We start from the raw sequence: 27,899 nt of genomic DNA on the forward strand, positions 1-27,899 counted from the left end.
AAAGATCCAGTCTCATTATTCTTGTCTCATATGGAAGCCTTTCCATGCCCCTAATCGTTGCCTTTTTTGGAACGAATTCCAATATATTTTTTGAGATGACATGACCCCTTTTGTATAGAGCCCAACCACAGTCAGTTTGCTGCCTCTGATCTTTTCCTTCATATTCCCTAGAACACACCTATCACTTAAGCTCTTGTTAAGTCCTGTCATTTCTTCCTCTTAATTATCACCAGAATCCACTCTTCCCTTCCTGTTCTCACTGTTAAAACTATGGACAGTTCATGCCCTTATTGTTGTAACATTAAAAATACCACCATAATAGCATCTGTGTCTCCCTCTGATCCGTATTGCCACCTTCATATTCTTGTGGTGGCTTCCTGCCTCAACACATCCAATTCAAGCCCATATTAATATGCAAGGCCTTATGTAATTCTCCACCTACACCTCTGCTCTCACTTTCCCTTAGCAACTCCCCACGCATCCACCCACCATCTAAACTCTTCCCAAACCTCCCAACTTTACTGCTCCTTTTTTCTGCATTTATTCTCCCAGCCCCCAGCTCTGTCTCCTTCTTTCCTACTAACTCCATATCCTTATCTGCCAGGCATCCTTCTTCAAATCATTGTTCAGCCATCTCTCCAGCCTCTTTTCCTCATTACAAAAAACAGGACGATGTAGCACTTTGAAGACTAACAAGATGGTTTATTAGGTGATGAGCTTTCGTGGGCCAGACCCACTTCCTCAGATCAAATAGTGGAAGAAAATTGTCTCAACCATATATACCAAAGGATACAATTAAAAAAAATGAACACATATGAAAAGGACAAATCAAATTTCAGAACAGAAGGGAGATGGGGGCGGGGGAAATAAATGTCTGTGAGCTAATGATATTAGAGGTGATAATTGGGGAAGCTATCTTTGTAATGGGTAAGATAATTCATGTCTTTGTTTAAACTTAGGCGTAAAGTGTCGAATTTAAGCATGAATGACAGTTCAGAGGATTCTCTTTCAAGTGTGGTCTGAAAAGATCTTTGAAGCAGGATGCAGATAATCAAGTCGTTGAGACAATGTCCTTTCTGGTTGAAATGGCAAGAAACTGTTTTTTCTTTGTGATCCTGTCTAATATCTGTTTTGTGGGCATTGATCCTTTGGCGAAGTGTCTGAGACGTCTGTCCAATGAACATAGCAGACGGACACTTTCGGCACGATAGCCTAAATTATATTTCTGGATGAGCAGGAATATGTGTTCTTGATCTTATAACTCACTTGGTTAGGTCCAATAATGGTATCAGCAGAGTGAATATGTGGACAAAGCTGGCAATGGGGTTTGTTGCAAGGGAAGGTACCAGGGTTGGTATTAGTGTGGTATGTCCTGTGGTTGTTGGTAAGAATCATCTTGAGGTTAGGTGGTTGTCTATAGGAGTCTATGGGTCTGTCTCCCAGAGTCTCTTGGGCTGTGTCTACATTGGCATCCCTTTCTGGAAAAGGGATGCTAATAAGACACATCGCAATTGCAAATCCGCGGGGGATTTAAATATCCCCCACGGCATTTGCATTTACATGGCTGCCGCTTTTTTCCGGCTTGGGGATAAGCCGGAGAAAAGCACCAGTCTAGACGTGATTCTCCGGAAAATAAGCCCTTTTCCAGAGGATCTACTTTCAAGGGCTTATTTTCTGGAGAATCACGTCTAGACTGGCGCTTTTCTCCGGCTTATCCCCAAGCCGGAAAAAAGTGGCAACCATGTAAATGCAAATGCCGTGTGGGTTATTTAAATCCCCCGCAGATTTGCAATTGCGATGTGTCTCATTAGAATCCCTTTTCCGGAAAGGGATGCCAATGTAGACACAGCCTTGGAGTTTAGTATCCTATTCCAGTATGGGCTGTAGTTTATTAATAAACCTGTCCAACACATTAAGTTGGGGGTTGTAGGTGATGACAAGTGGTGCTCTATTGTTGGTTTTCTTGGGTCTATCTTGAGGTAGATGGTTTCTAGGTATTCGTCTGGCTCTTTCAATTTGCTTTTTTATTTCTCCGGGTGGGTAGTTGAGGTTTATAAATGCTTAGTAGAGATCCTGAAGTTTCTGGTCTCTATCAGTGGGATTAGAGCAGATGCGGTTGTATCGAAGGGCTTGGCTATAGACGATGGACCGTATGGTGTGTTCTGGATGGGAGCTGGAGGCATGTAGGTAACTGTATGAGTTGGTGGGTTTTCTGTAAAGAGTGTTGTCTAATTTTCCATTGGTGATTTGTACTGTGGTGTCCAGGAAATGGATCTCTCGTGTAGAATGGTCCAGGCTGAGATTGAGAAATTTTTAGGAACATTTGAGGTCAATATTTTCTAGCAGCATTACCAACACTTCCACTGCTTACTAGGCTCTTAGAAGACATTTAGGATAAATTAGAGCTAAATACCAACACACATCACCGAGAGCCAGGAGGGATAGCTGCAAATAAATTTTATGGGACTGCAGGAAACTTGGCCACACCCATGATAACTGACAATCCAGCTAACCAAAATCATGCTGGACCAGAGAGTGCCACACTAGAAAGGTTCAACCTGTAGTTTCCAAACCAGACATAACTCTGCTTAGTATCATACCACCAGGTGGCATGGCTGCCCCATTCCTTTTATGACACAGCTGAAATTTATCCCTGCAAGACCAGCTCTTAGGATATGACTGGTGAATGAAGACATTTCCAAAATGAATTCCTACCCATGAACTCTCAGCAGTGCAGATGGATCACGTTTGATCAGAACAAGGAGACAGAAATTTTACCAGGTAAACCCCATCCCTTGAAGAGTGGAACAACCAATCTGTAGTGCAAGTAGCTTGCAAACATGAGACCTTATTAAACAGGGGTGGGCAAAAGGGCCTCTGTGGGCTGGATCTGGCCCACCAAGCCAGTATCCCAATCTGTATCCCAAGTAGGGCCTGGGGGCAGGGGAGTGCCCGAAGCATTTTCCATTCTGCCCCCGCCCTGCGAGCGCATGGCAGGGGCAGAGTGGAGAAGGCTTCGCGCGCTCCCCTGCCCCCAGGCTTTAATTGGCCTAGGGGCAGAGGAGCACACAAAGCTTTCTCCCGCCCTTCCAGGAGCATGTGGCGCTTTAAAGGCCAATCAGGGCCTGGGGGTAGGGGAGCTGTGTGAAGCTTCCTTCGCCCTGCAAGTAGCCCACAGCACTTCAAAGCGCCACATGCTCCTCGCAGGGCGGGAGGAGGCTTCCCATGCTCCCCTGCCCCCAGGTCCTGATTGTCTTGAGGGTGGTGAGTGTGCCAAGCCTCTTCCAGGGCATGGGTGCCAATCATGGGCTGGGGTGGGGTAGCCACGCCCCTTCCCAATTAGGCCCTGCCCCTTCTGGGGTGTCCCAGGGCTACTTCAAAAATTTTTGAAGTGGCCCCCAGGCAAAAATTATTGCCCACCCTTGCTCTAAAACAAAGGTACTAAATATTTTTAAAGAGCGTTCTTGTATTCAGCCATTTGCAACTGCTCCTTCTCATCTGTTGTCCCGGGTCTCTGTGTTGCAATCCAGCAGGCAATCCGGGAACAGATGCAGTGGTTTGTGGAGTGCTGCTCATAGCCTCATCTGAGCAAATTCCCATTGGTGGAAAGTCAGGCATAGAGAATAAGAATAGGCTCACGCCTCCTCAACACCTCCAAGATTTCCATTAACACATCACCAGGAGGAGAGGATCACAGCTAACCAGCTGAGAACCTCTGCTCTGTGATTCGAGAATGGAAGCTGTGCTACTACTGCTGACTGATGGACCTGCTCATTGCTTTCTAGCCGACATACCTTCTTGGTAAACAAATACTCTGTCAGGCCTTCCTGCCCCTTTCCCTCTCCACTTATGACTGTAGTAGAAGCAAGCAGCAGAACTACCTGACCATATGCTTGGCTGTCGGAAGAGCTGTCCTGGCACACACAACATTGCCTCTTGTAGCAAATCCTGCATCTTTGCTGCAGTACAGATGCTGGAGGGGGCTGAAAGTAGTAGCCAACCTTACGTGGTAGAATCTTTCTCCAGTCCCCTCGCATGTAGGGTTGCCAAACCCCCCAGATCGCACGCTATTGCCACAAATGGTGTCCGGTTGGAAAAGGTGGCAATCCTACGTCACACTCAGGCTCCAAGGGATTTGGCCATCTGTATCCCGCTCAGATGCCAGGGGAGGCTTGAGAGGCAAAAGTCAATTAGCCAAAACTGAAATTTGATTAGGACCCTGGGATTTGTATCCTTGCTTTTTGCTAGAGTGCCATCAGCTCTTCAGTCACCCCACATGCTCAAGTCTCCATTTCATTATCCTTTCAAAAGATGGCACCTTCAGCAGCACAGCCAAGCCCCACACTGGGGCACAGAGTAGAGAGCAGCATTTCCAACAGCTACCACATTTGTCTTGGTCCCAGTCATCAAGGACCTGGATTTCAGACGTGCTGCATGTCTGTCGATTCCACTGAATCCATGCCAGTTGTGGGTATCCAGCGCCAGTGTTCCCTGTAAGATTGTCCAACCATGAGTGGAGTGAGTTTTGGCTTGTGCACCAATATTGAAGTCATGTGCGCTGGTTTGGATGGGTGCCACCATGGCACCCAATTTATTAACACACACATGTTCCCCGCTGCCGGAGCAGGACCCCCTCACCCCGGCCATGTGGCAGGTCCTGTTCCCAGGCCCAGCTGCCAGAACAAGCTCTGACCCACCCTTGCAACATGGGAGCCCCGGCCACTGAAGCAGGCTTCCCCTCGCCCACAGCAGGTCTTGGCTCCCCACCCTGGCAACTCCATCACCACACCGTCTTAGCCAGCCCCACCGATGCTGCTGTGCAGCTCTCCAGAGGAAGTGGGCGGGGGAAGAATTTTTTGTGCACAGCCACGCAGGCACGCACATTAGCAGGAACATTGTCCAGCACCTGTCACAAATCCAGCAAATCATTTGTGGGCTCCAAGGCAAGCAGAACCCAAGGTGCTACTGCCACTGAGCATTATCCTCAGACATCTTTACAGCCTATTTCCACCCTAGCTATCGTCTCTCATTCACTATGGAGATATTAACTCCTGCCTCCATGCTTCCAGCCTTCGCTGTCCACATGCTTCATTTTCAAACAGCCACCTCTTTGCTCTTGCATGTACAGCCCCTCAAACATGGGACCAGCACCCCATAAATATCTGCAAGGTAGCCTCACTGACTGCCCATCTTCAGCTCCTACTTGGGAATACTCTTTTGCCATGATGTCTACAAAACACTGGACAACAGGCGACTGGTGAGCTGAGGACACTTTCCATCATGGTGAACAATAGTGTCTCATTGTTTCCTGATACACATTCTCTCTCTCTCCATATATGTAGAGAGAGAGAGAGAGAGAGAGAGAGTTTAGAGAGTTTGCACATGCTTGTCTGTGAATCCATCCATTTGTTCAAGAACTCCTCCTAAACCAGGGGTGTCCAAACTTTTTTCAAAGAGGGCCAGATTTGATGAAGTGAACATGCGTGAGGGCCGACCATTTTGCCTGACATTCTTTGAACCATTAAAATTAAATGCAAATTAACTATTTTATGCAAAGTTTATTGCAAACGGCATACTTTTCATTTCGTCACATGGATGACCAATCTAAACAGGTGTTAAATCACTCTGCCTTTCATATCTGAAGGCCAGATGAAAAAAAAAATCCAGGAAGCTGAAATATATGTCAGGAACATTGTAAAGCACATTACATATTATTGGTAATAAAGGTTGTCTGTCAACTTTTAAGTTCAAAAAATATGAACAGGAACATAACACTAAGTATACATGTTGTGTCCAAATATATTTATAACTGATTTAGACCAACTGACATTAACTGAGATTTTACAATGTATTCATCTCAATACATATGGATTCGTTGGGGGCCATAAAAGATAGATATTGCCAAATTACCTGTGGGGCCGTATTAAACCGGAACACGGGCCGCAATTGGCCCGCGGGCCGGATTTTGGACATGCCTGTCCTAAACAGTAAGTGCCAGGACAACACAAAGATCCTCGAATGGGATTGTTTTCCATAACACAGAAAGGGAAAGCAGGGACATTTATGCTCTGCAATGACCACAGGGGGCAGCGAACACCAGGAACAGAGCAGTCAGCTGAGGCCACAACTCTACGTATTGCTGGCTACTAGTACTAGCCACAGATAAGTAGCTCCCTGTCCTAAACTCCTCACCCCAGCCCTTGTCTGCAGTGCCAGATAGGGAGGGGGAGCCCTACTCCAGGTGACAGGCTGGGGCTAGGCAGTACAGTCCTCCCCCCAGAGGAGACACAGGTCAGGGCCAATTACCGGAGCCCTGCTTCCCCCTCCCCCCCACCCCACTCAGGAAGACACAGGCTGGGCCAAGTAGTGGAGCCCCACCCTTTCTTCCCCACCTCAGAAGACATGGGCTGGGGCCAGCCAGCACAGCTCCCACACCCCACCAGAAGAGCCATGGGCTGGGCAGCAGAGCCCCAGTGCCCCCAAGGAGCCCAGCTCCAAGCCTCATCCTCTCAGAGGAGACATGGGATGGGGAACAGAAACCCAGCTCTACCCCAGGAGGAGTGTGAGCTGGGGCCAGATAGCACAGCCCCAGCCTCCACCCCCTCGAGGAGCTGCCAGATGTGGCCAGGCAGCACAGCCCTGACCTGCCAGAAGGAGCCACCATCTGGGCAGCATGGCCCCGGCTCCCTAGAGAGCCACCATCACAGTGCTGCCTTCATTGCTGTGGGTGGCCCCAGTGAGCCTCCCCAGACCTCCCAATCCCATTCTGAGCTACCCACCCCATGCCCTGAGCCTACCACCCAGTCCCTGCCCTGAGGCCCCCACCCCTGCCCAAAGCAACCCACATCCCAAGCCTCTGCCCTGCCTCCTGCACCCCCTACCCTGAAGGACCCGAGCTATGCTGGTAAATCTTCAGTACATAGACAGAAAGACCCATCATCTCTTTTCTTATATTCAGACTGTAAGTTCTTTGGGATCATCTTTTTTCTTCTGTTTGTACAGCACCAAGAACAATGGAGGCCTGATCCATGATTTGGGCTCCTGGGCGCTACTGAAGAACAAAATGATACCTGAACATCGGTTCCCTGAGCCACTCTTTCTTTGGGAGAGGGAGCAGAGAAGGAGGCAAGATGCAAGCAACAAACCTTTGCTCAAATGCGTGAGAAGCCAGCAAGGATAAGGCAAGGCCAGTGAGTTGCATGTCTTCCCTTGAGAGGTCTGATGGTGTGTAACAGGAGACAAGATGGGACAGCTGTGGGGGATGGACCACTAGTCTGATCTAGCATGTCAGCCACGAGGGGCCAGATTTTAGAATGCATTCATGCTTACAGATACAGGTGGTAGGTGCCAATGGGCTTTTCAGAAGCTCCTAAGCAGGTTAGGCCCCTGACTCACACCAATGGGAGTTAGAGGACTAGCCTGATTGGTCATTTTGAAAATCCCACTAGGGCTCTAAATACCTTTGAAAATCTGCCTCTAGATGGCTGAGGCAGGCTGGTGGAGCAACCTGAAAAAACTCAAAGCTATCATTACTACACATGCAAAATGAGACACACCGAGGTGTTTGCGTCAGTCTGAAGGTGATAGCTAGTGGTTGCAGGGCAGGATTTTTGGAACAGACACACACTGTGTTTTTGGAGGAAGATTTGTATTACAAATGCTACAATAACTCATTTAAGCAGGTCACTAGAGAGGATCAAGGGAGTTCTTCTAATTGTATCTCAGCTCCAGTCCATCCTCCAAAATGTAGGAGGTTCTCAACAGCCTCCAAGGCCGCTCCCACCCCAGAGACATCCCCGGCCATGCCCCAATTCAAACAGCTCCTACTGACACATTAACAAGGTACAATGCTTTGGTTTAAAAAATTCCGATTTATTCAAGGAAAAAAATGTTTCCCATTTCAATGCACCTCTGAGGAATAACACACATGTAAACTGGCTCTTCATTTAAAAATAAATGACATTTCCCATCTCTGGCCTTGGAAAACAGTCTGTAGGCAGCAGCCCACAGCATCTCCTGAAAGAATCTCTTATTCCCCACAGAAACTTGTCCCCCAGCAAGAACAATCTGGGGCTGTGCGATTTGATCAGCGACGGAAAGTACATCAGAACCAAACCTGGAGAGAGTCACGTTCTTGTGCTCAGGACAGCACGAGGCTGGCAGCACTGGCTGGAGCCAGGCAAATGCTGCACAAGTGATTCATGCATAGCTCTGCCACGGGCCATCTATCTGACCTGCAGTATCCCCTGCTGCTGCAGGCCTGCCACCTCACAGAAAGCCTCCACGCAACATGGCTCACGTACCAGCATCCACTGGGGACTTGGATGAGATCCCTCCAGCTCGTTTAACTGGCAGCCAGCTCTGCATTTGGACGAGAGCATTCACTACACTGAGCCCAAGGCCAGATCACTAACCTTTACCTTACTGATGACAGTTAAAATGAGCTTCAGTCAGAAACCAGCTTCTTTTACATTTTTTAAAAATGGGGCTGAACGGAATAGCTGAATGTGCAAAAGAAAAGGCTTGTTCCTCTGAGCCAGTAAGGCAGCAGGTCAGTAATAGTGCAGTCCCAATGCCTCCGAGTGGTTGATTAAATCTACCGTCAGCTGCTTGGGCCCAGGGAAAGAAACCATTTTTGACAGAACACACATGATCAGCCGCTCTGCTTCTTCCCAGTGTTTATGTAGTCGCTGGGCATCCTACCCCAATGAGCTAGTAGGCTGGTATCATTTCATTTTAACGCAGCAAAATAAAGGTCATTAAAACAATCCACAACCCAAAGCACTAGGTGAATTTAGTGAGACTAAAAGTGCCAAATGGACACCCATGGAGCCTGAGGTCCCCCCTTTAGCCACAAAACAACTACAGAAAGGCAGGCATAGCACAGGCCTCACATCCCCCAAATCCACAGCAAGTGGAATCCCCCAGGAGGAAGGTTGGGAATAAGAGTTCTGCCTCCACAGCTTACTCAATCCTTGGTCTTTTTGCAAGGGGTTTCAAAAGGGTTTTCCATGGAGTGCCAGAGGCCATGGTGGTTACCCATTTGCCAGGAGCTGAGCCGAGACCTGAAACCCACTAGATCAGCTCACATAAGTCACCAGCTTAAGACGACTTGGGGTTGGGTTTTTTTTGGCAGTTCAGACAGTCTTTACTCCAGACCCTTTGCTGGGAGGGCTTACAGCAGGGGTACTCAAACTGGGGGTCATGAGGTTATTACGTGGGAGGGGGTGCAAAGTGTAAGCCTCCACCCCAAACCTTGCTTCACCGCCAGCATTTATAAGAAGGGCTAAATATGAAAAAAGGGTTTGTAATTTAGGAGAGGAGATTGCACTCAGACTCTTGCTGTGGAAGGGGTCACCCAAACAAAAGGCTGAGAACCCTGCCTTACCCTGACATTAGCCTCTCTGCAGCATGCTCAGTCTTGTCCTTGCAAGCATAGCAGTTCCCTTCTCCTCCCATCCCCACAGCAGCCTGAGAAAGCTCCCTCTACATCGGTGGATGGGGGGTTACCCCTGTTGGCTGTCTCTCATCCATGACAGCCAAGGGTCTGTTTAGAGGCTTTAATATTATGAGTTGAGTTTTTTTTTTTAAACAATAAGACACTGACGGACCAATGGACACATTCCACCGAGGGACACCCATGTGATTATATACTTCACCGACTATAACTCTCTTTGCTCTATGGATGGTGTGCCCGAGACCACATATTCTCTGAAGCTTCAAAAGCTCACCCACCTTAATCTGGGACAATGCTGGTTATGAACTGTGTAACCGATACTTGTAACTCCCACAAGCCCAGCTTGGCCCAAGATGTACAGAGCCTTCCTTTTTAGCTTGTAGCAGGTGTGCTTTATTTCAAACAGTGGCTTTAATAAAATTTTTCAAAAGTTTTTTTTAATAAAAAGTCATCAAGAAAGGAGAAATCTGATTGGTGAATGAAGGGTCCAACAATGCAGGATTTGGTACAAGAGGCAGAGGAAGGACTAGCTGGTCAAGTGAACCATACACAAGCACTATCAGCTTTGGAACCGCTGAGTTACACCACCTACCCCGTTTCCAGGGGAAGGGAGTGTGTTAATACCAGACATGCTGCGGAAGGTTCCCAAGGCCCGTGAGTCTCTGGTCTAACCACACAGCCTACCATGCATTCCCTCTGTCCGGTATAACTATGCAGCTTCCAACACAGTCCTGCTCAGTACTGCATTGTGGCTCCAGGGGAGCAGATGCCCCTCTAATCCCTCTTGCCTCCGTGCAGTCTCACTGTCAGCATCAGCCAAGCCCTACAGTGCATGCACCCCTGACCTACTGGACTCTCTGTATGCCAGTATCTATGGAGAGCTCTCCCATGGGGTTTGTGTCCAGTCCCCTCTCCAGCTTCAATCCAGTCCTTGTCTGACATCACAGAAAAAAGGAAAACAAAAGCCACTAAACAAATGAAAGGTGACCCACCCGGCCTCCTCCCGAGGCTGTGGAGGGAGTAGGACACTCTGCTTCCGGCCACGGCATCTCCCGCCAGCAGGGCTCTCAGCGATGAGGCAGGTGCCAGCGTTATAACTCCGACTGGGAGCGCGAGATGCGGGGCCCCTTGCGGATCTCCTTCCGTTTCTCCTCTTTCTTTCTCCGTTTCTCTTCCTCACGCAGGGCCTTCTGGAACGTGTCTGCACTGGGGAAAAACTGAGCGCCCACAGACGAGCTCCGCTCAGCCCACCGCACGGGTACAGGCAGGGAAAGCGCACCCAGTGCCTCCGAGCTCTCAACAGGCCGTAGGGTTAATTAACCCTCTTAAAGGGAGGGAGGGGGAGAGTCTCCCCTCCCTTACGCCTGTTGTAGCCTTATTGGCATCACTGGAGTTACTTCTGGGTGAGCGCGTGATCCAAAGTCACTTGAATCAATGGGCAAATTCTTGCTGACTCCACGGGCTTTGGAACAGGGGCAAATCAGAACCCTTCACTTCAGTGAGGCAAGCGCGACTGCCCCCATCTTACCCAAGGGGACGTTCGGGAATAGAGAGATGAAGCGACTTGCGCAGGGCTGTCCTACAAACTTGGAGTCTCCTTGCTACGTGGACCCATGGAAGGGGCACCCAAATCTTAGGAGGCGGGGCCAAATGTGGACCTTCAGTGAGGAGAGAGGTGGGTTTGCAAGGGCAGCAAAGCTCCCAGGCAGGGGGGTGGCTCCTTGCCTCGCTGCTATGTGAGCACCCAATCCGGGCATGGCACCAGGCTCTGAGAAGAGCTGTCTCTAAAAGGAGAGATGGGCCCCAACATGGCACCTTTAAGGGCAAACGGGGAGATAAACAGCAGCATGTATGGAGCTGCTTTTCCCAAACTGCTGTGCAGTTTCCGCATTCAGCAGCAAAAGCGATTCCCTCTCTGGAGCACGGACACTGGAGGGAGGGGTCACCAGCACCGCTCCATGGTCGGGGGCAGGAAGAAGGGCACAATCAGCCTGCCCACCAAAAGGTGCCACAATTACGGACAGCACAACTGGCTTGGAATGAGCTTAAACCCCATCCCAGCCCCAGGCATCAACAGCCCCAAACTTCTGACCTTTTCATTCCCAAACCAGTGCAGGGGATAAAGGCAGAAGAAGAAAGAGGCACAGGGATTGACTTGTGGCTTTGCCCTCTTACCTCGGACTGGTCGGTTTTAAAAGGATTCCGGTAATCTGGAGATTTCTCACTAATTCCCAGCTCCTGAGCCATCTGTGGATCACCAGAACATCAGTGCTTGTGAGCAGCATCTTTGACCCCACTGCTCCCTGTGCTGCCCCAATTCTCTTGTTCCTCCAACTCCATCTCTCCCCCTCTTGATTTACTTCCCTCTGTTCCCTCCACCTCTCCCCCCAGTCCAATAGCTCTGCCTTCAGGAGTCAGGATAATTAAGCGCAGAGCCTTACCAGTCCGAGCACTTGGGCATGAGGTCCCTGGTCAAACACGCCCGTCTGGTTGCAGAAGCTGATGCCCCAGCGGACCAGGTTGTTCCAGTTGGAGTTGCGGTCAAAGTAGTGGTGGACGATTTTGGGGAAGCGCAGCACCACATCTCCAAAGAAAGCCGTGTTCTCCACCACGTGGGAATAGGCTAGGGGGCAGAGTCACAGTGGCAGTCAGCAGGGGGCTTGCTGTACATGCCTCTGGCAAAGAGCAGACCCATCTACAGTTCTCTTCCTTCTGCATATAAGCCAGCAGCCATTGCCTTCCAGCCAGGAAGCTCTCAGCCTACCTGCTGCCCGCAGGGTCAGACCAGGGGGGAAGCCCCCTCCTCTCAAGCTGCCAAGAGGACTGCAGGGCAGTCCCAGTTTAAGTGGAGACATGCAGGATGCGCCCTCAAACACAGCAAGCCAGGGTATCGAATAGTGACTGAAAGTTTCTCATTGTCTAGGTCTGCACTGGTCGGCAAACACCCCAAGGAGGGGCGCCCCGGCTGGGTCTGGATCAGCAGGCGCTAATAAGCACAGCACAAGGCTGCGCTTTCCTGCTGACAGAAATGCCGGCTGGAAGAGCCCCAACACGCAACATCTTCTCCACCTGCCTCAGACCTGCCCAGCACAGGATTGTTCCCTAGACTATCAACTCCCAGGGGCCTCAGCTAGATTAGTTTAAAATAACTCAAGCAATGTGGCCAACAACACTCGTTCCCAATGGGAGACTACTCTCCTGGACAACAGGCCTAGATGTTAGGAAGTGGGATGCTATACTCAGCCCAACTTTTCCCTTGGTCCATTTCTTGCTTTTAAGACAGAGACATAAACCCCTTTCTGCCTGCCGTCTTTCTGCCAGCAGGTACGTTAGAAGGCTTGCTTAGTTCCCACCCTCACCTCCTTTGCTACCATCTAGCCAAATTCTTAAAGACAATTCAGTCTTTCCAGAGGGGTAAATTCATCTCTTGGATATAGGTCTATGTATCTCTCTTTGGGCGAGAGTGGTCTGCTCATCTTAGTTGTCCTCATAAATCAACCCTCTAGCCATCATAGATACTCGCCCATAGGCTGAGGACAGGGAAAAATATAACTCTCCCCAAATTCCATCCTTGAAGTGATTTTCTCCTCTGAAACCATTACTGGCCATTAATGCCTTTGAGAGAGAGTAACTGACAGATGTTCTTGTGTTCCTCAATCACATAAGGGCCCTCAATCTTCATGCATCAGGTCATAAACTAATCATTGGGTGAAGTCAGGAAGAAATGTTTTCCTCCACGTGTTGTATAGCATTAAACAAAAACAATGCAGTATGGGAGGTTTTATGCCTGACACCAGACTAGATGACCCCATCAATTTTATGGTCTCCAGTATCCTCCTCGTTCAGCACACTGTACAGAACTCCAGGTGCTCTCTTGTCATCAGCCATGCAAGGAAATAGCCAGATTCTGTTCTGCTTCACAGATCACTGGCAGAGTCACCCGGCTCCACTCCTCTCCCAGGATCTTCCAGATGCTGGCAACAATGATGCAGAAAGCAGGAGCAAGAGCCACGTGGATGAGAAAGGGTTCTAGCTGGGACTGACCATTGAGGCTGTAATGGTTTCATTGGGGACCATGAGATCGTCTAGTCAGACCTCCCACATAAGACTCGCCACTGAATATCCCGAGTTACCCCTGCACCGAGCCCATCTGAGAAGCCCATTGGAAGTGGAAACTGGGACTAAAAGGAGAGGAAGTCCTACCATCTTTTAGCTTCTCATCGTGAGGGAAGGGCCCATCTGGAGGCACATCTGCAGCTATAAGAACCGCCCGGGAGTCCTCCAGCACCTACACATTCAGAAAGCGAACTCAGTGAATCCATCTGCCTCTCCAATCCCATCGGTCTGCTGCCTGCCTCATGTGTCCTGCCAGCTCCAGCCTCCTCTCACTTTTTGTTGCTGTAGCAGCTCAGGAGTACAGTCTGCCCCGACTTTCACACCCTGTTATAAAATGGAGCCCCACCCACTTACACCCCATAGTGACCGTGGGTTCACCGCTCACTCTCATCACTCCTCCACTGCCCCCTTTCCCTCCCTCCCGTCGCACAGTCCCATTGTGATGTTCCATGAGCCCTGCCTGCTCAGCCACTGGCTGGGAACAACACCCACTGGTGGGAGGGCTCTCACAGGGCACCCAGCAGCACCCGCTGCCCCGGAGGAGGGACAGGCTCACTTTGAAAAGCCCTTTGAGCATGATGTCGATGATTTTATATTGTTGGTTCACGTCATTGAGCTCAATCAAGTTTTTCAGCGCGTTCATCTGGTCCTTGCGCTTCACCTCAAACAGCTTCTTATCTGCAGCTCCGTCAAGGATCACACGCACTGCCCAGACTGCTCTGCCTCCTGACAGCATCACAGCCTCCAATATCGGGGCCTCAGAGCTTAAGTCTGGGATGAGCCTGCCAGCCTGAGCGTGCACACTTGTGTTGTTGGGGCTCCCATTACTGTGCTCACAATAGCTGTGCAGAACCTCCCCTCCAACCTCCCCCATGCTCGAAAGGTAGACCAGCAAAAGCATCTACACTGCAATTTTTAGCTCACTAGCACAAGCCCTGCTGGCACTTGCTTGTGAACCTGGACTGGGAGGCTCACTCCCAAAGGAACTATAGATGCGAAGTCCCCCCCGCAAAGTCTCCCAAAGACAGGCCACCTCTCCCTCTTTCCCAGGACTAGACTCAGACCCACAATCTATTTTTATAGACTTGCAACATTTCTCCTTCCCACAACTCCAGACTCAACCATTCCCAGCAGAGAGGTGCTGATCCAGGCAGCGCTCCAGAAAAGACATCACCCAGGCTGGTACAATCATTTATGGGACCTCCACAGTGTCTAGGGCATGGCGTGAGTGACTGAGTCTACCTGCTTCAACAGCTCAGAGATGGGAAACAGGAGCAGGCTCTGCACAACCCTGTAATGCAGACATCTGCCCACAGGCCCCTCAGGACATTTAATAAGCACTAAGAATTCATACTGAGCTTTACATTTACAACATGCTGCCAGCCTGGGAACAGCTATTCTGAACTAATGTAAATTCCCAACCTCTCCTGCAGTACGCAGGGAGCTCTGGGCATCCTACAATGCCAGTCTGATTAACTCTTCACCAGGGGAGGCTGGTACAGACAGGAAGGATCCGTGTCAGCTGCTGCTGCTCCGTATGAATGATAAATACGTAAGAGACCTAGACCAAACTGAGTGAAACCATGTGCAAAGAAACCCCTCGCCAACAGCAGCAGTGTCAGGCCGCCATTGCGAGGGAGCCCCATGCAGGTTTAGTATAACTTGGTTAAAGATTTAAACTAAGCGTCACTTCTACAAGGCAATTATTTAGACTGGTTCCCTAAGGGTACGTCTAGACTATACCTCTGTCGACAGAGAGATGTAGTTTAGGCACATCGAAATTGCTAATGAAGCAGGGATTTAAATATCCTGCCCTTCATTAGCATAAGCATGCCCACCGCTTTTTTTCTAAACGGAGCTTTTTCGGGGAGGGGGGAGAGAACACCCAGCAGTCTAGATGGGGATCTGTCGAAAAATAAACCCTTTTTAATAAAACCTCAGTTTTGAGGAATACAGGATCGTTCGAAAAAGGGTTTATTTTTCAACAGATCCCTGTCACTGCCCTTTTTTTTTTTTTCTTCCGAAAAAGCTCTGTTTAGAAAAAAAAGCAGTGGCCATGTTTATGCTAATGAAGCAGATATTTCAATAACTGCTTCACTAGCAATTTCGACATGCCTATTCTACATCTCTCTGTTGACAGAGAGGTGTAGTCTAGACATACCCTGAGTGTTGGCTTAAAGGGCAGCGCTCCAGACTGTCACACTCCAATGCAATCCCCCCAAGTTGAGAGAAGTAAGGTCTAGGTCCTCAGCAGTGGATGCTGGCATAGCTCCATGGAAGCCTATGCAGCAACTCCAAGCTACACCAGCGCATGATCTGGCTAAAAAGTTCAGTCACTTGACTTGCTGAAGAAGTCATCGATAGCAACTGGGTGGTGGCTGCTGATTGGTAAGAGGGTTTTCCGGCTGATCTCAAACACCTGTAGGGAATAGGACCTTTTGGCTTCTATCCCAGGCCCTTGGAAGATTTTGGTTTATTTTTGGAGAATTTATATGGATTAACAAAGGACAACTCCGGATTATTTCTGCAAGAATCTCACTGTATATTTGGAAGGAGAGAGAGAAAGGCCTGGGGGCGGGGGAGCGCATGAAGTCTCCTCCCACCGTGCCAGGAGCATGCGGCACTTCAAAGCGGAGGAAACTTTGTGCGCTTCCCCCATCCCCAAGCCTTAATTGGTCTGGGGGTAGGGGAGTGGCAGGGCCTCCATGGACAGGATCAACCCGCTTGGCGGGCCAGGCCTTTTTGCCCACCCCTGCTCTAGAATATAGTCTGTGCCTAATCTTCCCCTATGCCAACCAATGATAAAAGAATGAGGCAAAATGGGTCTTATATAAGCAAACCACTGAGTCTAAACAAATCCTCCCTGCAGAAGGGCAAAGAAATGGCAGCTCAGCAGTTCTGATGCAATCACATAAATCAGAGACAGAAATGAGCTAGAAATAAGGGCATCTAGTTCATTGCCTGTGGGCTGGCTAGTGCAGGATTCTTCTTTGCAAGGCCTCTTCTTAGCCCAGCTCTACCTGGCTCACTTGATGGGGATTCCACCATTTCCCTTGTGGACTGTGAAGAAATAGAGCCCAATAGTCAGGCTGCATTTTCCTTCCTTTGCTTTTATGTCATTATCCGTTATTATAACCTTGAGGCTCCCTCAGTAACTCCTCTCCCTCTATGGTGTTCAATCCACCTCATACCTTCAGATGCTCTTGTGCTCCCCACGGTTTCCCTCACCTCACACCCCAAGCAGAGGCCTGGAGAGAAGGATACAGATTTCCAAGCCAGAGTCTAGGCTCTGTTTCTCTGTGTCTGAAGAGCTGCTCCTGGACAAAATCAGCATGAAGAAAAAGCTGCAGACCCAGAGCAGATCCATTTCTGAAGTCCTGGAGCAGAATAAAAACAACAACAAACTCTCCATGAGCTGGGTAAGATGAACAAACAAATCTCCCCCCACATCCCACACGGCCCTCCGACATCACAGGCCAGAGAGCATCCCAGGACAGATGATAGGAGCCTCTTAAACATGAACCTCTCTCTCAACAGTCTTGAGTCCATTTCCTTTTCCCCTCCCCACTGCATAACAGGTGCATCAATAGGGGAAGGCAGGGCTGCCACTTCCTCTTACATCCCATAGTCACTGGCAGAAGCAGGCTTGCGGACAAGATCCATCAGAAGCCTAAAACTGCTCAGCGCAAGGGACAGGGATGTCAGACTAGACGGGGCTGTGCTCTGATCCAGTTCAGCCAATCTGGTTGCACCCTCTGCAGTCTGAACTCTGTTTAACCTGCTCTTCCCACTTGGATGGATGCCTTTAGCATCCATGTTCTATGCTACTGCCTAACCTCACTCTCTCAAGAACTTCTGAACTTCCAGCCTGAACAGCTCTATTTTTCCTGCCTTGGCATTAGCTCCTTGCCTGTACTAGCTATGTGGCTCAGTTAGGGTTGCCCTTTTAACTGCCTGTGCAGGGTTGGAGGGTAGGAGGCACAATACAAAATTACAACTCAAAGAGGGAGAGGGGACTCAGCTCAAAAAAGTTTTAAAAACTGCTTTGGGAGCCGAGAGAGGGACAGCTTGAGGCTGCATTCAGGCAGGGGGAGCTCAGGGAGCCAAGAGGACGACAGCTCGGGGTTGCGTGCAGTGAGGCATGTGGCTCAAAGTGCAGGAAGGAGGTAGCTAGGAGCTTTGTGCAGAGAGGCATGTGGTCAAGGTGCAGGGAGAGTAACAGCCGCAGCTAGGTATGTGGGGGGGGGGAGGGCATGCCTTGCTGTGGTGGCTGGTCTCTGAGGCTCTGCCAATGCTGGTGCTGGGACCCCTCACACAAGAGGCTCTTACAGCTCCCTGAGAAGTCAAAAGGGGGCTGGGAGCAGAGGATCAGCAGGAAATGGGAAACACCACAGCTGCCAAAGCAGCAGCTGCCCCACATTGTCCAGCTCCAGCTTCCTGCCTCCAGCATGGCTAGCCTTTGGGAGAGGAGCTGTGTGTGAGAGGGCATGTAGAGCTGCCCCGGGACTGCCCCACTCTGAATAAGGCACTGCAATTTGGGAGGGCAATGCCCCCACAACCTCCCCCAACTTTGCCCATGGGCTTCCGACTTCAGCTGCGCCGGGATTGCCGGAGCTTGTGGTTTTAGTCACTCGGGGCTCTACCTTTAAGATTGGCAGCTTCTGGCTTCAACCCCATGAGGGGAGCACTGGGACTCAAGGCTTCAGCCATGTCCCCTGCAAGCTTCCTGTAACAGCTTGTGGGTCCCTGATTGTGATCCATTGCACTAGTGTGTGTGGTAAGTCAAGACAGGGATGGCAGGGTCCGAATAACAGAACTCGCTCTGCCTGGGGGGTCCAACTCCAGATCAAGAAAGAGAACGCCACCCCTTGAGGTACAAGGGGCACTGCCTGGAGTCCTAGATTTACACTAATCCCTCATCAGGTGAGGGATCAGAGAGAAGTCAAGGAGGGTAAGAGAGGACCACATGACTTCTAGGCGGACATGTGCCTTCTCCACATCATTGGTTCTCAAACTTTTTGGCCCGCAGCTCACCCTGCTCAATGCAGACCTTTCTGTGGACCTCCAGCCAATCACCCATGATGACAAAATGAGTGTGTGGGGGGGGGGGATGTGGGGTCTTGGCAGGAGGAGGATGCATGAGGGTGCAGGGTCTGAGCATGAGGAGGATTGGGGCACTTACATGGCTCCATGCACCTCGCCACTGCCAGGAACACCCCCCACCCCCCACACACACACACTCCCATTGGCTGTGATTCCAGCCAATGGGAGCAGCAGGAAAAACCTCCAGTCAAGCGATTTCCTGGGCTGTATTCCCCCAGCCAGGCAGCAGAGAAGTGCATGGAGCTGCTTCCTCCCGCCATGAGCTGGATCTGGTCTACAAGGCTTCAGGCTGCCCCCACCCAGCAGCAGGAAGCCGGTGCTGACAATCCAACCTCCCGGGGGGAGGAGCCCATGGGGCTGGAACACCACTGCGGGAGGGGGAGAAGCCCTGAGACCCACCTGCAAACAGTCGCAGACCACTAGCGGTCCAGGAACTACACTCTGAGAGCCATTGCTCTCCAGGCACACACTGCTTGGCACAAATCAGAGGGTAGCTAAGGCCTAAAATAAAAACAGTCCCTGGTTACACAGGCATTGGGATCGAAAACACTCTCTTCTTATCCAGGGAAGAGACCACAAGTAATAACATTACTTATGGAGAGCAGCAGAGCTATCTACACATCACCTGCCCCCTCCAGGGCAACATCTGACAGGACTAAACTTTTTATTGCAATGTAACAATCACTGTGAGTCAGTTCTTTCCAAAAAGGAAATTTAGCCAACCGAGAGAGCGGATCTGCAAATCCCAGAACACGAATCATCAGAGAAACTTCTCTCCCGAAGAAGTCTGAGTCCCACCACACCAAACTACCAGGCTCAGGGACACTGAGCACAGCAAAAGGGAGAATTACAGAGCAGAGAGACAGAAGGCTGCAATCAAATGCATGCTTTTTGCTGTATTTGAGGCCTCTATGGCCAAGGGCAGCACCCACTGGAGCTAAAGTAGCCATGTGAGTGGGGCCAGTATTATAAAACGTAAGGTACTTTTTCCACAAACTCTGAGAATGTCACGGGCCTGCTCCAGTTTAGGAGCTGAACTGAGCAAAGGCTGCAAGGGGAAATATCCTGCTCCCAGTGAAAAACAGACACACTGCTTTAGGCACAATGCACACCAAAGAGCCTGGTCCTTATGAAAAACTGACAGAGATGATCAATGCTATGGACTCAAACAGAGGGGTTGCAGAGCCTCCTGCACATGACAGCAAGGGCCAGAGCAGAGCTGGGGTAAGCAGATGCAAATTCCACAAAGCCAAAGACAACTGCTCAGTCTCTAGGATTCTCCGTAAGGGTTCTAGAGGAAAAGGAACAGTCTGTGGACTGAAAGATCAGCAGCTGTCGTTTGGGATCCAGACCTGTTTGTGCACGACTCTCTGTGTGTCCTTAACCATCATCCTCCTCTGCTCCCATATGATGCTCCAGCCACAAGGAGCGGACTGACCACTGCTGGGATGTCAGAAGGATTTAGGGAAAATGTTTGTGGCAGCTGGAGTCAGCTGGTCAGTCCATTGGGAGCTCCCAGACCAAACTGCCAACAGCTCTCTGGAAAGGAGATGGGAGGAATTCCTGCCTGTAACTGCCTTGTTCTGCTGCCCACACAGCTGTTGCTGGGCCCTCGTCCTCCTGCTGCTGAGAAATCCTGGTCAGAGCCTGTGGCGACCACTTTCTCCAAAGCCACAGACTCCTTTTAAGTGAGGCACAGAATAAAGAGACACTGGCTGGCTGAAGGGAGGACAGGGAAGTATCGAGTGTGCAGTAGTCCCTCCCTCTCCCCGGGGATATGGAGAGCCATGAGTGAAGGGGTACAGAATCAACTGATGGCCAGCACCATCGGGGAGAGAGGTAGGCAGATGCAGAGCTAGGTAACAGGAGCTGATGGGGACTGGGAGCAACTCATCAGCTATCTGCAGGAAGAAACAAAGGCGGAAGAGAAGCAGAGAGTCAGAGGCCAAATTGCCCTGCCTCATCTCACTGGTCCATCTGTAACAGGAGGCTAGTGGGGACACATTGCACAGTTACAGTTCACACTGAGGTGATTCCACCAGCTCAGCTTATGACGGTTCAATTCAGATCTCCCCAGACTAGATCCTCCAGATCAGCATGAATGGGCCAGGACTAGGGAGCATGGCACAGGCCACAGGATAGATACTTGTTTGAGTAGGTTCTAATCCTGCTGATCCTCTTGCAGAGACCCTCATTTCAGCTGCCCAGAGAAACACAATGGCATGAGAGACTCACAGGAGTAAGAGCATTTGGGCAGGTCTCTCCGCTGCAAAACATAACTGTCTCTGAACATGGCTGTCGGCCATCAGATTTACTGACCCAAAGCTGAACTTGTCTACATGATTTCAGCATCAGGACAGCTAACAAGATTGCTGACAACCATGCTGAGACAGTTACATTTCATAGCAGGGACCAGCCCTTGGAGAAGCTGATGAAAGCTTGAGCTGTTTGTTGCCCTTAACAAGAAAGTGAGCAATACTGCCATTTGCCAACAGGTCTTCTTGCTCCCAATGGACTTCTAACCTTTAACCCTACCACATAAAGAGCTTTTGTTTAAAGAACACCAGTCCTATAAGTTTGATGGCTTAAGTCTTTGTGTTTCTAATCTAACACACTCCATTAAATCTTTCTAACTGCCATGTGCAGACACTTTTGTCTGGTCTGTACTGGGAATTATAACTGGTTCTAAAATTGCTTCACTAAATTGACGTTAAACCCAGACATTTCCACAAAGTAAAAACTTTGTTATGAGCCAAATAAGGAGAGGAAGATTTTAATCAGAAAAATGTTAATGATACAGGCAGTCCCCGACTTACGCGGATCCGACTTACGAATGGGGCTTTCTCGCCCCGGAGGTCGAGGTAGCGGATTGCTACCTGCGAGCTCCGGGGCGAGAAAGCCCCGTTCGTAAGCTGCTCCGGTGCCCCTGGTCTGCTGGAGACCGTCTCCAGCAGACCAGGGGCACCGGGCGGGTTCCCGCGCTTCTGAGGCTTTGCCAGAGCAAAGCCTCAGAAGCGCGGGAACCCACCCGCTGCTGCCGCTTGAGTCCCGGTGCCTGTGGTCTGCTGGGGACGGTCCCCAGCAGACCACAGGCACCGGGACTGAAGCCGCAGCCGCGGGGGGAGGGGGGGGGCGCCTCTGAGACTTTGCCAGAGCAAAGCCTCAGAGGCGCGGCACCCCGCTGCCGCTGCTGCTCTGCTCCCCGTGTCCCTGGTCTGCTGGGGGGGGGGGGGGGCGCGGATAGTGTGCCCCCCCCAGCAGACCAGGCTTTTGTTTTGGACCCTGGAGCAGAGCAGCTGGGGCGCTGCGGATTGGTCCTGCAGCACCCGCTCTGAGCACTACTGGACCAACCCGGCAGCACCCCAGCTGTTCTGCCCCAGGTCCTGATTCAGCCGCTGCTGGTCAGTTTCAGCAGTGGCTGAATCAGGACGCCTGGGGCAGAGCAGCTGGGGTGCTGCTGGGTTGCTCCAGTAGTGCCGAGGAGCGGTGCTACTGGAGCAACCCAGCAGCACCCCAGCTGCTCTGCCCCAGGCGTCCCCAAGCCAGCCGCTGCTGAAACTGACCAGCGCTGACTACAGGAAGCCCGAGGCAGAGTTGCTGTGCCCCAGGCTTCCTGGAATCAGCGCTCATCAGTTTCAGCAGCAGCTGACTTGGGGAAGCTTGGGGTTCTTAAGTTGAATCTGTATGTAAGTCAGAACTGGCGGTCAGTTTCAGCAGCGGCTGAATCTGGACGCCAGTTCCGACTTACATACAGATTCAACTTAAGAACAAACCTACAGTCCCTATCTTGTATGTAACCCGGGGACTGCCTGTAATTGGAACTGACACTCAAGGAAGAAGGCCATATTCATTAAAAACTTGACCTGGTTTAGAGGGAAGTGAAGGCAGCAATAATTTAAAAAGTAGACAACAAATGGAAGAAAAAGGAAGTTGCATAGTCATGAATATAAATCAGAAGCTAGGAACTGTAGCAAATTAATAGGGGAAGCAAAGGAACACAAGGAGAAACCTACATAGAATTGAGGAAAATAAAGAATTTTTAAAAGTATATTAGGAACAGAAAGAACTCTAATAAACGCTATTGGTCTATTACTACATGGAAATGGTAGCATTATTAACAACACCACAGAAAAGGGAGAACTGTTAAATAAATATTTCTGCTTTATATTTGGGAAAAAGGAGATAATATAATCTCACCATGGTGATAGCACTCTTCCCTTTCCACTGGTATCTCAGGAGGATTTTAAACAACAGTTATTAAAAGTAGACATTTTTATATTAGCAGATTCAGATACCTTGCATCCAAAAGTTTTAAAAGAGCTGGCTGAGAACCTCACTGGACTGTTAATGTTGATTTTTCCAAAAAGCCTTGGAATACTAGGGAAGTTCCAGAAGACTGAAAGAAAGCTAATGTGCCAATATTTTAAAAGGGTAAATAGGATGACCCAATTATTGGCATGTCATTCTGACATTGATTCCAGGCAAGATCACGAGGATACAAAACTCAAACAATTAAAAGAGAGTAATAATATTAATGCTAATCAACATAGGTTTATGGACAATAAAGCTTATCAAGCTAAGTTTGGTTGATAAAGATTAAGAGTGCTGATATAATATTTAGACTTGTATAATATCTTTGACTAGGTACTGTATGGCATTTTGAAGAAAAACTAGAATATAAAATTAACATGGCAGACATCACATGGATTAAAATCTGGCTTTAAACAAGGAATCGTCATTGATCAGGTGTGTTTCTGTAAGGGTCTTTCAGGGATCAGTTCTTGGCTCTATGCTATTTAACATTTTTATGAGAGACCTGAAAGAAAACATAAAATCACTGTGGTCAACATTTGCAGAGAACACACACACACACAAAAATCAAGGGAATGGTAAATAATGAAGAGGAAAGGTCACTGATACAGTGTGATCTGGTTTACTTGGTAAGCTGACCACAATCAAACAAACATTTTAATACGGCTAAATCCAAATGTACACATCTAGGATCAAAGAATGTAGGCTATATTGACAAGACAGGGACTATTCTGGGAAGCAATTACTCTGAAAAAGATTTGGGAGCTGATGGCAGATAATCACCTGAACATGAGCTCCCAGTGTGATTCTGTGGCCCAAAAGGCTAATGCAATCCCCCAAGATGCAGAAACAGGGGAATCTTGATTTGGAATACAGAGGTTATTTCACCTCTGTATTTGGCACTGCTGTGACTGCTGCTAGAATACTCTGTCTAGTTCTAGTGCCCATTATTCAAAAAGGATGTTGATAAACTCAAGAGGTTTTTGAGAAGAGCCACAGGATTGATTAGAGGATTGGAAAAATGTCTTACAGTGACAGAGTCAAGAAGCTTGAGCTACTTAGTTTAAGAAAGAGCAGGTTAAGGGATGACTTGATTACAATCTAGTACCTACATAGGTAAAATATTTAATTATGGGCTCTTCTGGCCAGCAGAGAAAAGTATAACATGATCCAGTGGCTAGAAGCCAAAGTGACACAAATTCAAGCTGGAAATAGATGTACATTTTAAACAGTGAGAGTAATTAAACATTGGGACAATTTACCAAAGGTTGTGATAGATTCTTTATCACTATCATTTTAAATGAAGAATGTATGCTTGTCTAAAACATTTGTTCTACAAATTGTTTTGGAGCAATGTTATGACCCATTTTATACTTGAGATCAGACTAGATGATCACAAGTGGTCTCTTCTGGCCTTGAAATCTATGGAGATGTTTTGTAGACTAGGATCCAAGTGATCTGGACCATTTGTACAGAGCTATCATCTTCAGCAGGCATTGAAAATGCTTTAGGCCACCTGGCGCATGATTCACACCGCAATTCCAAGCTGCTTTAAACTCATCTTGGGTGACTTGCTAAATGGGTTTCAAATGGGTTAGAATTCAGAGGGCACATTTCCCACCCCAGATCAGGCCACTGGGTTACAGAGCTTGGGGTGGAAATGTTCAGGTAATACTCTTCAATGTTTTCTCTAGGAAAATACTACCATAGGAAGTTGGAATCTTTACACGAGTCTTAAGGGACTAGACTGAGAGGGAGAAATTTGAGTACACATTCCCCTCCTCCCACTGAAACAATCTCTGCTGAGGCACAGTTGCTGCTCCAAGCTTAGAAAGAGAAGGCTGGGAAGCAAAGGCCTATAATGTTGCAGATGGGAAGCATTTGCTTTAATATTCTCTGCCAGATCAGTCCATCTGATTTAGCACCCTGTATGGATACAAAATGTGTATCCACATCTGCATCTGTATCTGCAAAAATGAGCCATAGATATCCACATCCACATATGTGGATACCTACGGATTTAAAGCGGATTTTCAGGGCTCTAATCTGGCCAGTTAAGCAGAAAGCCCATTTGTCTGGACTTGTAGTTTGAATCTCCCAATTTAGATTTTGTGTTTAAAAAAGACAGTGTGAACAGCTTGGCTTTGTGAATGGTTAACATTTTCATTCAACTGGAGGAGGTAGCAAGCTTTCCATAGTCTCCTGCAGTAACTCAAAATCTACAGTTTAGGCTCGAGTGCATGAGAAGAAAATCAGTAATCTGCCTACATATTCCAGGATTCCTGTCACTTTGGTATCTGAGCTCCTCACAAGCAGTTAGGGATTTATTCTCATAACAAAACAAAACACACACACAAAAGCATCAGTGGAAACTTCTTTTCATTTGAACAGTTAAAGATATTATTAGTAACACAGGTATTGAATATTTAAATACAATGACCTCAGGGATCCCTTAAAATGCAGATTAGATTAAATATTCTGAGGCAGATCATCACATGGTGCTAATAAGTATAGCTCCTACTGAAGTCAATGGAGCCACTATGATTTACACCAGCTAGAGATTTGGCTCCACCATATTTAATTTTAGTGGCTTGTGTTCACTTGAGGGAAATCAGCAGCACCTTGAAAGGCTCATGGATGGCATGGGAAGAATCATGGGGCTTCCTTTTAAGCACAGAGGGAGCCAGTCTTTATCACACAGGGTGGTAATGGTGTGGAAATTGGATTAGCTTTCATTTCCCCAGCAGCTTTCTGAAAAACCCAGCCATCTGATTGTCCTCCACACATCAATTACAGAACAGCAAGCATCACACAAGTAGGACATAATTCTGTCAGAATACAGGCTGTGAAAAATCTTGAAAGTTATTTCTGTCCTTTTTAAGAACTGCTTTTTAATAACTAGAATAGGAGAATGGGAGGAAAGCAAGGCCATAAAGTCAAGGGGGAAAGGAAATGAAACCACGATATGACAGAGAGCAGCCACCCTTTAAGGAACGTGCATACTCCTTGCAGTTGCTATCCAACATGCAGATAGCATGAGGCTAGATGCTGTGGATGTGGGTGGGTGTGAAGGAGAGATCCAAGTATAGAAAAATTCAGTATTTGACAATAACAGAATCTTTTTTAAAATGACATTGGACAAAGGTAAAAGAAAATTCTCTCCCCCAAGCATGTCAGAGAGATTATCTATTGGGTTACACTGCAGAAGAGGTCAAAGTGATTTACAAAAATTAATTTAAGCATCACAAACAACTCCTGTGAATTCCAGCTTTTTAATGGGGCATTCAGCAGGGATCATCTGTTGAAATCTGGTAAGTGTATCCTATACCAGAGGCCAAAAGTGCCATGGACCAAAAGGAGGAGAGTGGGGAAGGGGGGGAAGAAGGTCTGGTGGCTTTCAGTCCCTCATGTCTTTTTCTTCCCCTAACTTAACCCTGAGAGATGCTGAGAAGCAGACCTTCAGAGGGAGGTGTATGAAGTTAGGAACAAGCTTCCTCTTTTGTGGTATAATGATGCATGATGGGGAGTTTAAGCCTTCCTCTGAAACATCTAAATTTGGCTGCTACCAGAGACACAGAATAGATCAGTAAGGTCATTAGAATGATTTAGTATCACAATCCTTCCCTAGTTATTAACAGGATGTCTTTTTTTTTTTTTTTTTTTTGCACACGACCTATCAGACTAACACCTAGTCAGAAAGTTACCCTCTTAGACAGGAAAATAAGTAGCAGGTATCAGCTAGATTCCTCAGTTAAATATTGATAGTAATATGAGCAAGAAACTGAAGGGCAACTTGGATCTATGCAGTGCTTAATTTGCACCAGGGTTTGCCCCGGCTGAGCCACAGCACTTCTAGGCTTGGGAGTTCAAAGGCCTGGCACCTCTGGCCTTGCCCCATCAGTTAAAGTAAAAAAAAAAATCTTGAGCCTATGCACCTAATTGCTTAAGCCCCTGCACATCTTTCATTACAAATGAAGTACCAGATCCTTGTCCAGCTCTGCCTACAACTCATGGCCTGCATAACTATGGAGAGGGAAGAGAGGCACCCAACTTACCTGTGCTGAAATTTACCCATCTGTAAAATGGGTATAACAACATACTTGCCTCACAAGGTGTTGTGCGCTGGTCTATGGATGGCACTCTGAGATACCTCAATGAAAGACGCTCCAGGCCACATGGGGAATACCATCCAACCCGGTTATTTACTTGCATTTTAATAGCTTGAGCTCCAAATACCTCGGGCTCACCACACCTTGCAGTACTTAGCTCAGTGCCCTGGGCACAGCTGTGGCCCGCCTGACTTTAAGCTACCAGCATTTCCCCACAACCCTCTTTTAGCCCCCCCCCCGGGAGGTCCCGCTGCGGCTGGACCAGGAACCGGCTCCCGCTCCTTCCAGCGCAGGCTGCGCGGTGGCCTGTGGACCCGGGGGGAGGGGGACACGCTGCGGCGCCAGCAGAGCCGGGGGCAGCCCAGCGCCAGAAAGTCACGTTCAAGTCGCCACCTGCCCCCGAGAGCGCGAGGAGCCTTCCCGGCGCTGGCGCCCCCCGCTGCGCCCGCTGAGCTCGCCCCGCGCCCGGCACGTGCAGGCAGCGCCCCCCCGGGACCCGGCTCCGCGCGCGGGGCCAGCAGCGCCGCCCGCCCCCGGCCCGCGCTCACCTGCCGCCGGGGGGTCCAGCCTGCGGGCAGCCGCTCACCGGCAGCGGGCTGTCACGCCGCGCCTCCTCCGTGCCGAGCCGTCCAGCATGCACCGCTCGCGATGTCACTTCCTGAGCTCGCTGCAGGGGCCGCCGAGGTTGCTCCCGGGACACAGGAGGCACCGCGGGAGGGAGCCAGGCGCCGCGCAGCGAGGAGAGCAAGCGGGGGTCCAAGGGGGATCGAACTCCGGAACTGGGGGGGGGGGTCCGTGCTCAG

At 49.1% G+C, this 27,899-nt stretch overlaps 1 protein-coding gene and 1 long non-coding RNA gene across 4 annotated transcripts; one reads left to right on the plus strand and one right to left on the minus strand.

The window, feature by feature from the left end:
• Positions 1-1,842: 1,842 nt before the first annotated feature.
• LOC142830541 (uncharacterized) lies at positions 1,843-7,175 on the plus strand. Its single transcript, XR_012905852.1, has 3 exons — positions 1,843-2,781; positions 3,531-3,801; positions 7,003-7,175. It is a non-coding gene; the product is annotated as an uncharacterized LOC142830541 (long non-coding RNA).
• Positions 7,176-7,851: 676 nt separating this feature from the next.
• CCDC134 (coiled-coil domain containing 134) lies at positions 7,852-27,797 on the minus strand. 3 transcript variants are annotated; one of them, XM_075935970.1, is made up of 8 exons: positions 27,645-27,696; positions 19,076-19,177; positions 16,838-16,950; positions 14,130-14,251; positions 13,661-13,745; positions 11,899-12,080; positions 11,633-11,704; positions 7,852-10,674 (listed from the first exon to the last, which is right to left on the minus strand). In XM_075935970.1, the coding sequence occupies exons 3-8, from the start codon at positions 16,938-16,940 to the stop codon at positions 10,549-10,551; spliced, it is 690 nt and encodes a 229-aa protein (XP_075792085.1). In that variant the 5' UTR covers positions 16,941-16,950; positions 19,076-19,177; positions 27,645-27,696; the 3' UTR covers positions 7,852-10,548. The 3 variants fall into 3 exon arrangements, with proteins under 3 accessions (XP_075792085.1, XP_075792078.1, XP_075792092.1); XM_075935963.1 differs by lacking the exon at positions 19,076-19,177 and having other exon boundaries at positions 27,645-27,797; XM_075935977.1 differs by lacking the exons at positions 19,076-19,177; positions 27,645-27,696 and adding an exon at positions 27,092-27,224.
• Positions 27,798-27,899: the final 102 nt, after the last annotated feature.

This window comes from Pelodiscus sinensis, chromosome 1 (genome assembly GCF_049634645.1).
Source record: "Pelodiscus sinensis isolate JC-2024 chromosome 1, ASM4963464v1, whole genome shotgun sequence".
NCBI lineage: Eukaryota > Metazoa > Chordata > Testudines > Trionychidae > Pelodiscus > Pelodiscus sinensis.